This window comes from Mastomys coucha, unplaced genomic scaffold (genome assembly GCF_008632895.1).
Source record: "Mastomys coucha isolate ucsf_1 unplaced genomic scaffold, UCSF_Mcou_1 pScaffold21, whole genome shotgun sequence".
NCBI classification, from domain to species: Eukaryota; Metazoa; Chordata; class Mammalia; order Rodentia; family Muridae; genus Mastomys; species Mastomys coucha.
The window spans coordinates 129299519-129314159 of NW_022196904.1; the positions used below are offsets into that span (position 1 = coordinate 129299519).

Consider the following 14641-nt stretch of genomic DNA (forward strand, 5'->3'; position numbering starts at 1 on the left):
AAAATAAGTACATGCTCTTTGTCCTTCATTTATAGCTTAGAAGATTAAATACTAGACCAACGTTACACTCTTGGGATCAATTCTTGTGTACTTTACTCCACACTACTTTATTTATGGTGGATTATTGGTCTGCAGCTTTCATGACTACAGTGTCCAAATGTCTTTCTTACTTTTCTAACTCCATGACAAAACACCATGGCCAAGGCAACTTATAAAAAGATCCAAATTGGAGCTTATGGTTTCAAAGGGTTAGAGTCCATGTCAGTCATGGTGGAGAGCATGGCAGCAGGCAGGCATGGTGCTGGAGCAGCTGTTGACATCTTACATTTGATCCATAAACATGAGGCACCACATACACACACACACACACACACACACACTCACACACACCACACACACCACATAGACACACACAGATACAGAGAGACACATACATACCATACATACACCACACACATATCACACACATACATACACATTTCATAGATACTCACACACAGACACACCACACACCACATAGACACATGTACACACCACATAGAAATACACAGACACACAGAGAGAGACATACATATCACACACATATACCACATAGACACACACATATCACACACACAACATAGACACATGCACATACCACATAGACACACACAGACACAGAGAGAGACACATACATATACCACACACACATATCACACACATACCACATAGATACACACACAGAGACACACCACACACATACCACATACACAGACACAAACAGACAGAGAGAGAGAGAGAGACATACACACAACACACACAGAGAGAAAAGAGAGAGAGAGAGAGAGAAAGAGAGAGAGAGAGAGAGAGAGGGAGGGAGCTAACTGGAAATGGCTTGGGCATTTGAAACCTCAAAGCCTGCCCCCAATGACACTCTAACAAGCCCATATATCCTAATCCTTCCCCCAAAGTTCCACCAGCCAAGGCTAATGTATTAAAATGCATAAGCCTATGAAGGAGGCATTCTTATTCAAACCACCACACAAGGCAATCTTGGACTCACAGAAGCAGCACTGGACCAGAGTGAAGGGTGATGTATGGCTTCTTCCAATGCTGCTGCCTGTCCCCATCACTCTGAAGAGGAGTGTTATAATGATCTATTTGGCACTGTGTATTTGAGCAGTTTCTCAATATTGTCTCTTTGAATTTCAACAGTCTGGGGCATACTCCCAGGCCAGGGGGCTTCCTTGTTCTTGGGACTCCCTGAAGCTCTGGCTATCTGCATTCACTGCCTATCCCCACTAGGGGGACACCCATTTCCTGAGTGTTGAATATAGTTGCCTCTCTGAGGGTGATGTGCTCACTTATCTGGGAGCACTGAAAGGTGCAACTGCTTCTCAGAGTGACAACTGCTCTATCCTGAAGTCCCAAAAGAAAGGGGTGGGGCTGAGATGCATAGCAGGGCCTGGTGTTTTTATGATCTTCATTCTATCCTAGAGAATCCTACCCTGGGCCAGCTCTGGGCCACTCAGTTACAAGAGTATTGGGGATGGCAGTCTGGAGCTTAGCACCATAGAGGGCTGAAGGGTAACATTTGAAGGCACAGAGCCAAGTGCCTACCTATGCAGGAGAGGGTAATGTTGGAGTTAATGGTGCTGTGGTTGTGGCGGGAAGTCTAGTGCTAAAGTGGGCAGGTCTTAGTGGTAGAACTGACAGGTGGGAGATCAAAAGTCTCCTGGGGGCTCAGTCTGTGCTCACTACTCATGATACATGGTGGGGTAGGCGTGGCTTACGGCCCAGTGATTGCTGGCCCCTGACCTCTGGTCAGACACACCCATGTAGGAAAGATAAAACCCTAAGCAGCTAGGGTTGAGAGGAAGAGGACCAGGCACCTGGACCCTGGGATCTGCAACTTCTCCATTCGCCTAGAGCGCTGAAAAGGAGCCCCAGTCATGAAGAGGTGATGCCATGGCCTTTGGGCCCTAACTTTTCTACCCATAAAAGCTGGCAGCTGGGGGCATTGACCAGGGTGGGCTTGGCTGTGTGGTTAGGGTCACACTGGGTCTGAGACTAGGAGCTCTGGCTTAGAGAGAGACCCTGAGAGTTATTCCATCTGAACTGGAAGCCTAATTCCAGGGGAGCGTCTTAGGGGAGGAGGGGGAGGAAGAAAGAGAGAGAGGAAGGGAGGGAAACAAGAAGGGATGGGGAATGAGGAGAAGGAAGGAAGGAAGGAAGGAGGGAAGGAGGGAGGGAGTGAGGGAAGGAGGGAGGGAGGGAAGGAAGGAAGAAAGGAAGGAAGGAGGGAGGGAGGGAGGAAAGGAAGGGAGGAAAGAAGGAGGGAAGGAAGGAAGGAAGGGAGAGAGGGAGGGAGGGAGGGGAAGGCCTCTTTTCTGCAAAATACTTAACCTCGGGGCTGCAATTCAGGGTTTACCTCCAAGAGCACCCTTATGCATACCTCCATATGCATAAGGGTGGTTTGTCCCATGGGGTCCCTGAGCCAGTGGAACATTGGATCCTAAATCTCCCCTGGAAAGAAGCAACATTCCAGGCTGTGATGTCCCAAAAGAAAAGGAACAGTAGCGGGGTAGGGGAGGCAGGGGAATATGCAGCAGGCCTTTGAGGGCTGGCAGGGTAGAGGCAGTGCAGGAATCAGGGAACCTGAGAGTTGGTCACCCAGGAGTGTTTGATTTTCAGGGAGGCCTAGGTCCCTTACAGGACCTTAGTAATCATGGAGGCAGGAGGTGGGGAACAATACAAAGGCTAGAACGAGGGTTTCCATGTTCATTTCTCTTCCCAGCACACAAATAGGCCTCTGCCTAGTGGTCCTGAGGTGAGACAGGGGTACTCAAGCCTATATGGCCAGATCCCCACCCACTGTCCTTTGATCCCTATCCCAAAGGGCTGAATCATAGAGAAGAGAGTTTTCTTTGAGGCTTCATTCAGTACACACACACACACACACACACACACTCATGCACACACGCACACATGTATATATACAACAAACACACACATGCACATCTCTTTACAACCACATGTTCAGCATTCCTTCTGTCTGCATGATGGTGCTGAGGCTACTGGCCACCTGAGGGCCCACTAGAAGTTACTCCCAATACCATGGATCATGGCCTCAGGGGTACTGTGGCCATGCTACATGCTACATGTGATACATGCTAGGGCCTCCATTCCTCTACCCCTACCCCATCAACATTTTCAGGCATATGTATGTGTGTTCAAGACCACAGGTGTGTCCTTGTGTAGCCTCTGGAATCCTCAGCACTGCCAGTGTCCTGTCACAGTAGGGTATGAGGTGTCTTGACCACAGGTGGAGAATTTGGCATCAAGACACAGAGCAGGAGTGTCTTGGGCATCTTGCTTGCTTGTCCTGCCTGCGGGTCCTTTTTTGTGAGACCAGAGTCAAGATCTAACAATGGATCAGCCGATACCTACCTTGGTCTCTCTGTCCATGACCAGCTCCAGTAGGTCTTGACTACCTCACATTCCTTCTCTGGTCCCTTAGGTTTCTCCTGGCCACCTGTTTGGTGGCTGCACTGCTGTGGGAAGCAGGTGCAATTCCAGCACACCAGGTATGCACGGGCCCCTCTATCTGCCTCCATTCCTGGCAGCCAACCTCTGCCCCAGTTAGCAGGGAATACCAGAAAGGACCTCTTTCTCTCCACCCTTTAAACTGGCAAGGAGAAGGGAGGCAAGGCAGGGGATGTATGATGAATGTGGTAGCAGCACCCTGTGAGCACTGAGGAGGGGCTCAGGAAGAGAAGGGGCTGAGCCCTTCTGGGGTCTACTGGGCAAATCTCCAAGGCACTGAGGTTGCCAGGTGAGGAGATGAGGAGGATATGGGTCTCTGCAACATCTGGGCGACCTGAAGGACATGGGTCTCTATTGGACTCATGTAACCACATAGGGATGTGAGCCTCTGTGACACCCAGGTGACCCCCAGGTTGAGGAAACATGGTCCTTCATGGTGTTTGGGTGGCCCCAGGATGAGAGGATATAGGTCATGACACAGGTGATTATGGGTTGGGACATGGAAGACCAAAATGCCTAGGAAGACCCTGTGTGAGATGGATTCTCTCTATACTTGCCTAGGCACACTCACTTAGGGGATTATTTATAGACTGGAAACAGTTGCTCTGGCTGACAATGCACTGAGCTTGCCCTGGGTCAAGTCCACTCACTCTGCACACGTGGCAGAAAAAGAGGATGATGGAGGCCCACCCTTCACAGCCACCCACAGCTTCTTGGAGCTGGGCACTTCCCCAGGGTTACCCTATGCCTCATGTTCTTCTTGGCACTTTGCCTTCATTAAGGCATTATGTTCAGTGGGCCACTAGCCAGGATGGGGAGGGGCAGGCATGCCCTTAATTAGTGCAAAAAAAAAAAAAAAACTGGGGTGGAGTGAGGGTGCAGAGTCCAGAGTGAGCCCTGGGTACCAGCAGAAGAGCTCTATTTACTCCTAAGCTGGCTGGGTTTTGGGAAGGCTGGCAGTTTGGGAAAAGGCTGGTGTTCTAAGTCCTCTATCTGCAATTCTGATACCTATGATAATCCTTATCCCCTCAAGTTTAAGACAGGTTGAACTGAAGGCCAGCCTGTAGGCGGGTCTTAGTGGGGCCTCTTGCTGGTGTCCTCCAACCTTGGGTCACTAACTAGCAAAATCCCCACCTGTGACTTCCTATTCTAGGTCCCTGTCAAGACCAAAGGCAAACTTGTGTTCCCTGAACAGGAAACAGAGAAGTAAGTGTCCCAGAAGGCAAGTGTGGGCTGATGCACGGGAGAAATTGGAGAACGTAGCTGTTCAGAAGCTTCTAGGGGGAAGTGCTACTCAAACCCCACAGGCATCCCTCCTTGGGAGTTCCCTCCCAGGAGCAGGTGCTAGGGACCCTGGCCACCTCCCAGACTCAGTTCTCCCTGCAGCCTCTGATGGGCTATGTTTTAGAACAGCATATTACCTCCCTCCCTTGCCTTTGAGGACCCTGCTCAGGGAAGGCTCTGACCTTCTTGGACCCCATCCCTGCACTTAATGCATTAGAGATGCTAGGGGCACAGAGTCATGAACTTGTCCCAGGCCTGAGGGCAGTTGATAAGGGTGGGTGTGGAGTAGCTTCCCAGGGCCAGCAGCTGCCTAGGGGCAGAGAACGCCTTCAAAAGTGGGGCTGGTCATGTCTAACTCTGTGTGTGAACCTTATGCTGGCAGGGCCTGGGGTACCAGAGCCATGGAGCCTCTTGAAAAGGACAACCAGCTGGGGCCACTGCTTCCTGTACCCAAGCAGAAGCTTGCAGCTGCTGAGGAGAAGCGTCCAGGTCAGAATAGGGTCAAGGCCACATCATGGGGTCTGTTTGGACAGAAGGCTAGTGGGAAGGATCTTGGGAGGGAGACTATACCTACTTCCACCTCCCCACAGATACCATGACCTGGGTGGAGACTGAGGACATCCTGAGCCGTCTTCGGAATCCTCTTCAGGGTCCAGAACTGGATCTTGACAGCATAGACCATCCGGTGTCTGAGGATGTCCAGGATGAAGAAGTTCCCCAGTCATGGCCCATCCTGTATCGTCAGGTGCTGCAGGGACCAGAGGAGGACCTTGACCACATCTCCCACTCTATGGAGGACTCTTGAGAGCCCTAACCACTCTCCCACTCCTGTCCTGAGGTCTAGGCTGGTGTGACCACTGACTCTCCCCAGCTAGAAAAAAAATAATAAACACCTGGAAATTGGTGGAAGGAATGAGTGTCTTTAAGACCAACAATTCTGGGACACAGAAGCTGCATCTTGGAGGAAGAACGATGCTGTCCTACCTACGGCTCATCATAAGCTTCTGATGGATAGGCCACAAGGTTTAACTGACCCTCAGCTCATGAACAATTCTCCTTGGGTCCAATTCTCCGCACACAGGGGTGAAGTGATAGGTGTGTCAAGCAGTTGGTGTGGGGACCTGTTAGCAGCATCAGCCTCAGAAGGGAAGCTCATCTTGGACTTCCCACAGTAGAAATCTGAGGAGATGCTTGAATAGGTGGGAGGTTGTGTGGGACACAGGTTGATGAGTGTGTGGGTACACAGTTTCACATGTGCACAGGTATACACATGCAAGGATGCATAGTTAAAATGTGCAGACTCATAGGTACACACATGAACAGGTACATAGTTACAACAATGTATACAGGTGGTGCACATGTGTACAGTTTCAATGTACATAGGTGCAGTGGTAGGCAGGTATACAGCTTTATGTGTACACAGGCATAGAGGTGAGTGCTATCCATGTGCATCGGTACATAGGCAGATAGATACAAAGTTGGACAGGTGCTCAAAAGTGTGAGTCAGGACACATACTCTCTGTCCTAGTTTTCTGGGCAGTACCTGGATCTTTCTGGGGTGCCTGCCCTTCCACATGGCCTGTCACTCAAGGCCTAAGCACAGAACATGTGAATGACCTCACATGTGATATAGGTACTGGTGTGACTACCAATCCCACCTGTGTAGTGGAAGGCATGAAAGGGTCACAGAGGTACACATTTTCTAACCCCAGTAGCTCAAGTAGAACAGCTTAACAGAAGCCACCAGCTCTCCATCCCAATGCACCCAAACCCCATGCAGCTTAATATATTGTCTACTGGTCTCACATACCCTATAACTGTGTATGTCTCTTGTCCCCACTCCTCCAAGGACATGAGTGGGAGAGTGAGGGCTCATGTGCACCTTGTCCTCTAAGCCCCATAAAGCAGGAACCCATATTCTATCTTATAGATGAATCTGGGGTCTTCATACTACTTGATCCCATTGCTCCCACATTACCGATGAGTTCACATTATAGATAAGTCTATCACCCCCATATTACAGCCCAACATTCCATCTTACAGACAAGCCCAGGGTCCTGAAGATGAACTAAAAGGCTCTGACATTAACCTCAAGGTCCAGCCTCCATTTCAGAGTAACCCTACCTGTCATCCTGCTAAGAATCTAAATGAATCTATCCGTGCCCCATGCTTGGTAGAGCAACCTCTGTAGAGGTGCCAAAAATCCTGCTCAGGTCTCAGGTGGCACCAGATCTCATAGAGGGCACCACAGCTACCCTCCTTTCCCATATTAGCACTTGTGACCTCTAGTCTAGTCCTGAAAACCCTAGGGCAGGTCTTCCCCTGCATAGGTAAGCCTATGAGTACCTCCAGATGGACTCTGAGGTGCTTTGCTAGGTTTCCAGGCAATTCTCAATTGAACAGAGTTGACAATGCAGATTATTATCAAACCTCTTTTCGTCATTCCTCCATCAAGTTAGAGATGGTCAGAGACCATTAGAATAGTCCAGGCCCAGGTGGTCTGGAAGCACCGTCCTGTGGAGCACTCTGTCTAATGCCCATGAGGTTGGGTCCACGATCAAAATTTGAGCTGTCTCACCTCCCCACTCCCTGAATCTAAGTAGAGGACCTGCAAATGCTGGTATTCCAAGTTCCTGGTGTTTTATTGGGACCAAAAACATCTACTGACCCAGGATGGTGACTGTGGCCAGGTTTCTTTCTAGCTTTGCCTGAGCCAAAAACCTGTGGCCATTTCCTCCTAAAGGATGTCACTTGCTGTATCAAAGGGACTCTCTACTCACCCCATGAACTCGGTTGTTTGCCCTTTTTGGCAAATGCAGACGAAGCTGCTGCAAACATTCACCAATAGTCTGTGGACAAGTGCTAGAGATCCAGTCCAAGCACTCGGTAGGGAAACTGTTTCCTGCCTGCCTAGATTCTTCCCCTCTGATCTTCCTATTTCTGTCTATACTGAGCCTCAGCTGTTCCTTCACCTCCTGGGGCAACTGAGGATTCAAGGCTGGGAGCAGCCAGGTTGCATCTGAGTTCCTGGACCTAACATAGCTGCTCGTGAGTAGGTAGTGGGTGCTTAACCTGCCAAACATTTGCATGGGATCCAGCCCATACTCAGACCTCTCTGACCTTGAACCAGAGAGGACAGTCTATACTGTCCCTTGTAGTTGAGCAGTCATCTCTGAGTGTCAGAGCCCTTCTAAGATACCCATCCCAGCTCTGTCACTTGCCCTCTGGGTTGGAGCTCAGAGATTGGCCCTAGTCAAGAATCACTGTGTATTGAAATCCAAGTGGGTAATGCATAAGCTCCTACCCCATACAAGCACCCAGTGCAACCAGCTTCAGCCTTCTGCCATACACCCTACCCAACATCAACTACTAGCCTAGTCCTTGGCCTAGGTCTAAACTTAGGCGCAGACCCAATCCAACTCCTAGGTTCCTACCCAGGCCTAGCTCCTGCCCAGCCCCCAGCCCTCAAACCAGCCCATTGGTTCACTTCCATGTGCATTTTTCTAACTGAGGATTCATCAAGGATGGCTTATTTGGGAGCTAATGGCCTCCCTGAAACTCACCACAAGACAAGTTTATGAATACACAGCCTTTAGATTAAAGATTGACAATGAATGTTCTCCCTCCCCCATCAATTTCACAAGTTGTAGAAGGGGGAATTTGTCAGGGTCCGTCGAGTCTCTCAAGATCTGCCATCTCCTTGAACACGAGGCTGATGTCTAGGTCTGGTTGCTGCCAAGGGAAGGTGTGCTGATTGGGTTCAGGCACAGCCAAGTGTCAGCCTGGAGTGGTCTCTATGAGGGTCGGAGGTCAAGAGTTCCCTTCTTGAGGATGATGTTTCCATAGAGTGCCATCTCCCTGCAGGAGGGTCAGGGTGCTGAGACTCCAACTTTGCCCTCAGAGAAAGCCCTCCAACTTTCTGCTTCTACCCCTCCTGCTCAGCAATGTCCAAGGACTCTGCTGCCCAAATCCCTCCTGTTCTCATGGGCAAAGCAGAAGTGGGGGCAGTTCCCAGGGACCCGAATAAGTCACCCGGATGCAGCAGACACTCACCCAGTTGCAACAACAGCAAATGCCTTTTTTGCACGTTCATAAAATTCAAATCTCTCTATCTTCATCAGAGCTTTCTGGAAGACAAAAAGGCATAGTTGGAGGGATCTTGTCTGGAAGTCCTCGAGGTGGACTCCTGATTTGAGTCTGCCATCAGGAGATAGCCAGGAGGCAGCAGCAATGGAACCCTAGTCTTCTAGGCTCCAATCTTCTGGTTCTCCTGATGTTGGGGTTCCAAGGAACCAGAGACAAGGGGCATCTTTTTATCCCCATCCGAATCTGTGATGGACAACGTACTAGCTGGGTATGGATTCAGCTCAGAGAGTCTTTAGATCAGTGATTCTCAACCTTCCTGTCATGGTTTGAATATGCTTGGCCCAGGAGTGGCACTATTTGAAGGTGTGGCCTTATTGGAATAGATGTGTCACTGTGAGTGTGAGCTTTAAGAGCCTCACCTTAGTTGCCTGGAAGTCAGTCTTCTACTAGCAGCCTTCAGATGAAGATGTAGAACTCTCTGCTCTGCCTGCATCATGCCTGCCTAGATGCTGCCATGCTTCCACCTTGATGATAATGGACTACGCCTCTGAAAACCTGTAAGCCAGCTCTAATTAAATGTTGCCTTGGCCATAATGTCTGTTCACAGCAGTAAAACCCTAACTAAGACATCCTAATGTTGTGACTACTCTTTAATACCTTATGCTGAGGTGAGCCCTAACCATATTATTTTCATTGCTATTTTATAACTGTAATTTTGTACCGTTACAAATTGTAACACAAATATCTATGTTTTTTCCTCTTTGGAAGCCTCCACCCAACATGCTGAGAACCACTGCTCTAGACCCTTTAAACTGCCTTGGAAGTCCCCTGCCTAGGACAAGAGTACTCAAGGGGTCTTGCTCAGACCTAATGGCTCCTTTAGGAGAATAGGTATGTCCCCTGCTGGGCAGGGATGTGGGCTGTGTGACAGGCAGACCTTAGCAAGAATGAGGTGGCAAAGAGCAAGACCTAAGGTGAAGGTGCACATCTATAGGAGGTTAGAGGGGACCCCATCCTGGAGCCCACAGTCCTCTGTCTCAAATGGGACCAACTCCCAAGGCACATTAGGATTCTGGGAGGAAGAGGCTTGGGAAGAGAGGGAGGTGGCCACAGGGCTGAGACACATCTCTTCCCTGTCCACTCCCATGATTCGAGCTTCCGAGTGACAGCGGTGGATCAGCAACCCTCTCTGCCCCTTCCCTGCGAGTGGAGAGCCTGCCTCGAGGGAGTGCTTTAACCCAGGGACTCACCTATCTGAGCCCGGGATTTACCAGAGGAGAGTTGATCTCCCAGAAGTACTGACACAGGCTTACAGACCCACGGGAGGAACAAGCTCTAGTCAGAGACAGCAAGAACATCTAACACCAGACAGAGATCATCAAATGGTGAAAGGCAAACACAAGAATCCTACCAACAGAAACCAAGACTACTTGGCTTCATCAGAACCTAGTACTCCCACCACAGCAAGTCCTGGATATCCCAAAACACAGGAAAAGCAAGATTTGGATCTAAAGTCATATCTCATGATGGTGCTAGAGGAATTTAAGAAGGATATGAATAACTCTCTTAAAGAAATACAGGAGAACACAGGAAAAGAGGTACAAGCCCTTAAAGAGGAAACAAAAAAAAATCCCATAAAGAATTACAGGAGATCACAAGTAAACAAGTAGAAGCCCTTAAAGAGGAAACACAAAAATCCCTTAAAGAACTACAGGAAAACACAATCAAACAGGTGAAGGAATTGAGCAAAACCATCCAGGACCTAAAAATGGAAGTAGAAACAATTAAGAAATCACAAAGAGAGACAACTCTGGAGTTAGAAATCTTGGGAAAGAAGTCAGGAAACATAGATGCAAGCATCACCAACAGAATACAAGAGATAGAAGAGAGAATCTCAGGGACAGAAGATACCATAGAAAACATTGACACTCCCATGATTCACCCTTCCAGAGCAGAGCTGCCAGAAGACAGAGGGTCCCGGGTTGGGGCTGCACTCACCTTACAGTCAGCTGTGAGAAGAAGGGATTCATAATGGCTCCATATTGGGGTCTGCAGGCCCTTCTCTTTGTCACTGGGCACTAGGTCCATGACAGCAGCCTAGGGAGACAGGGGTCAGCTCTGTGGCCTCAGGCACCTCCCTGGATCTTCTGAGGGAGGGGGCCCTTTGGGGATATACAAAGAGGAAACAGGCCCAGATCATCAGCACAGCCTTTGGTCCTCACCGGGCTTTCCACATAGGTGTCCAGGGGCAGGAGCTTCAGTACAGCCTCCAGGAGCTGTGGGATGTCGAGGCCTAGGAGGGCAGAGCTGGGTTCAGGCTTCTGCTCTCACCATGACCTGTAACCCCACCTGCCTAAAATTTTCAATTTTGGACTACAAAATGTAAGCAACCAGACAACAGGAATGAGGGGCCAGGACAGAGAGGCCACAGGCGCAGGACTGTTTATTTCCACCCCAGCCGTATGGTGCTCACCATCTGCTCGGATCTCTACAGGCCCGCACTGGCAGATGGAAGAGGTAGGAAAGTTCGCATCTGCAAAGACTGAAAAGACAGAAAGGGGAAAGATGGACTCGAATCAGTGCAGTTTTCCCTCCCAGATGGTCACCTCACATAGCCATACGTATTGCGAAGCCACACATCCCTGTCCATCAACACAGCCCACCATCTGGGATGTCCACAAGCCAGGCCAGTATAATTCCCTCACTCCAGTTAGTGGGTCAGATCGTGGGCCACCTGTAATCCCTTTCAGAAGGTAAAGAAAAATAGAAACTGAATAAAACCAGTGTCTGGGAGGAGCAACCAATCAATAGCTACACTCCAGCCTCTGTGTTTTCCTGCCTTGCCCTAGGGCACCAGGCCAGGGATCAAATCTCCGGGTTGCCAGGGAGGCCACGTGGGAGGTCTGGAAATTACCCCGCTGCTGAACTTGAAACCCGGTTTTATGGCCTAGTCCGATCGCAGGCCTCAGCTCAGCTCTTTCCTCAAGCAACTGTATAACTTCCTACTCCGAAGGGCAAGGTGATTGCGGCAGTGTCCCCAGCCTTTCCTGAACCCTGCGGGTTAAGGGCTCCTACGAGGATTGCACCCCTGTCACAGGGTGGCGCTGCTAGCTCTCTCCGTGCTCACCAATTTCGTCTCCATGCCCCATCCGCGCAAGCGCGAACAACAGCTCCGGGGACAGCACCTTCGGGATGCCCTTCAGCGCAACCATGGCGGCAGAATTGGTAGAGGGTGGGAGTTGACATCTGGGCGGTGCCACATGGATTGGATCGGGGCCAGAGGAGAGGCGGGGCCCAACAGCTGAGTTACTAACTGTGTTAGGCCCTTGGTTCTGGGGTGACAAGCTAAATTCTGAGGACAGGCAGATTGCGGGGAAAGTTCAAAAAATAAGTCTGTGTGGGAAGCAGAAAAATGCCTGAAAAACACCCGCGAAAACAGGTTAGGCACGGCCTTGCCTCTAGGATCTCTGGTGCCCCAGTCCAGATGGCTCGGGTATGGCCACTGCTGTCCAACTTGGTGGCAGTGATGAGTTAAGTGTGTGAGGTAAAGGGGAGCGCTTTCTTCTTCAGTGTGTGAATGGCTTCAAGGGATTAGGACCAGTCCAGGAGGCAAGGCAGTACAGAGCCAAAACCAAACCAATACCCCAGATTGTACTGGGGCCAGAGACCAAATAGTTTTAAGTAGCTGAGAGCTTCACCATGGCTTGGGGGCGGAGGCGCGGAGTGGGGGTGGAGGCGCGGAGTGGGGGTGGGGCGGCTTCTTTTTAGGGCGGTCTGCATACGTGCATTTCCTTGAACTCTCTAAAGCCAGGAGCCAGCTAGAAGCCGATGGCTGTGGGCGGGTCCCTATCCTGCTAGGGCAGACCTAGCACACACAGGTCTGGGTGTGCTATGCTAGACCCAGGGTTGAGTCTGAATCTCCCATGAGACATCTTAAACACTGTTCCACTTTTCAGAATCAAATGACTGAGGTATGTGCTCACTCGACACACAAAAATTAAACCAATGAGGGGCTGGAAAGATGGCTTAGTGGGTAAGAGCACTGGCTGCTCTTTCACAGGAATTGGGGTTGGTGGCTCACAACCATCTATAACTCCAGTTCCAAGGGATCCATAGCTCTTTTCTGGCCTCTGAGGCACCAGGCACACATGTGGTGCACAGGGATGAGTTCGGGAACAGCATTTTTTTTTTAAATCATATTTTAGAAGAATAAAATCAAATAACTAATGATTCGATGATGTCAGTTTCAAGGCTTCCCCTATTCAGTAGTTGTCTCCTTTGCTTCTTTATTCTACACTGTGTGTCAATCAATGGCTAACACATACTTCTTTGTGTGCCCAACTTTAATAAATGAACATGGGCTGGAGAGATGGCTCAGTGGCTAAGAGCACTAACTGCTCTTCCATCAGACCCAGGTTTGATCCCTATCACTCACGTGGTAGCTCACAACTGTCTATAATTACAGTCTGAAGGAATCCAATGCCCTCTTCTAGGGGAAAGTAGGCATTAGCAGGAGAAAGGCCCTGAGGCGTGGCTCCTAGAATAGGAAGCTTTGGCTGGGTGACCCTGTATAATGACCATGCTTGTTATCGTGGTCTGGGCTGTGTGCTAACTTCATAACAAACTTTGAGTACTTGGTGATGATGTATGTCTTAATCTGGAGTTTAGGCAGGCCTTAGCCCTCAAACTCTCCAGCCCCTGTTCTGTTGTTTATTTGAGATAAGGTCTCACTATGTAGCCCCAGCTGGCCTTTTCCCACCTAGTGAATTTTGTGCAAACACCTGAGGTTCAAATGGAAACTACTTCCGTGTGAGTCTCCATTCTCATATTGATGGGTACTGAAGGTGCTGCAGAATGGCTCTGATGCCCTACTGCCACAGCAAATCGGCAGTCATTCTTCCATAAGGATGCTCTGGGCATAGCAGATCTTGGGATCCTAGCTAGTGCCAGTGTAGGTCACTGTCCTACCATTCACTGTAGCCCAGACTGTGAAAAGTCAGGCACTGTCCGTATGTATTACCTGGTTGGGGATGGGGGAATACAAGTATAGTCACAGTTATCTGGAAGGTAGAATCAGGACTGCTTACATTCAGGAGTTCAAGACAAATACGTATTGAGCAATATATTGAGAGGACTTCAAAAATAAGTACCATGGGCTGGAGAGATGGCTCAGCGGTTAAGAGCACCGATTGCTCTTCCAAAGATCCTAAGTTCAAATCCCAGCAACCACATGGTGGCTCACAACCATTTATAAGGCAATTGGATGCCCTCTTCTGGTGTGTCTGAAGACAGCTACAGTGTACTTACATATAAATAAATAAATCTTTAAAAACAAAAATAAGTATCACATTACTGTGAGAATAAATGGCATGTCTTCATCTCAGCATAAGATATCAGGCTTTAAGCACATCTACTACAACACGAAGGAACTCGGAGGACATTTGCCTTAGCTTAGGCTTCTGACATGCTACAACTCAATGGCTTAACTTCTCACAGTTCTAGGAGCAAGAAGTGGAAGCAAGGTAGATTTGCTGTCTGGCGGAGACAGACTTCCTGGACCTTCCTCATGCCTTCTCGTTTAATCTTCATAGGAAAAGGGCTACAAGAGTTCCCTCCGGGCCTTACAAATCCACTCATGAATCCCACCCAACTTTTAGTATTTTAAGACCACCACCTTGAGAGGTTAGATTTCAACATCAGCGCATGGTGTGTGTGGGTGTGTGTGTGGGGGGGGGATACTATGCAT

General features: G+C 49.4%; 2 protein-coding genes across 4 annotated transcripts in view; one reads left to right on the plus strand and one right to left on the minus strand.

The window, feature by feature from the left end:
* The window catches only part of Prap1 (proline rich acidic protein 1), a 17502-nt gene extending 11783 nt beyond the window's left edge, over window positions 1–5719 (plus strand). The window contains exons 3-7 of one of the 3 annotated variants that reach the window (XM_031388722.1): window positions 1808–1939; window positions 3500–3566; window positions 4679–4731; window positions 5192–5298; window positions 5400–5719. In XM_031388722.1, coding sequence (XP_031244582.1) covers window positions 1932–1939; window positions 3500–3566; window positions 4679–4731; window positions 5192–5298; window positions 5400–5614 — 450 coding nt within the window. In that variant the 5' untranslated portion in view covers window positions 1808–1931 and the 3' untranslated portion in view covers window positions 5615–5719. Of the gene's footprint in view, window positions 1–1807; window positions 1940–3499; window positions 3567–4678; window positions 4732–5191; window positions 5299–5399 lie in introns of those variants that run through there. The other 2 variants (XM_031388723.1, XM_031388724.1) reach the window with 2 other exon arrangements.
* Window positions 5720–8389: 2670 nt separating this feature from the next.
* Window positions 8390–12128, minus strand: Fuom (fucose mutarotase). Its single transcript, XM_031384649.1, has 6 exons — window positions 12023–12128; window positions 11369–11437; window positions 11118–11188; window positions 10894–10992; window positions 8863–8936; window positions 8390–8667 (listed from the first exon to the last, which is right to left on the minus strand). Exons 1-6 carry the CDS (start codon window positions 12105–12107, stop codon window positions 8604–8606), a joined length of 462 nt encoding a protein of 153 aa, XP_031240509.1. The 5' UTR covers window positions 12108–12128; the 3' UTR covers window positions 8390–8603.
* Window positions 12129–14641: the final 2513 nt, after the last annotated feature.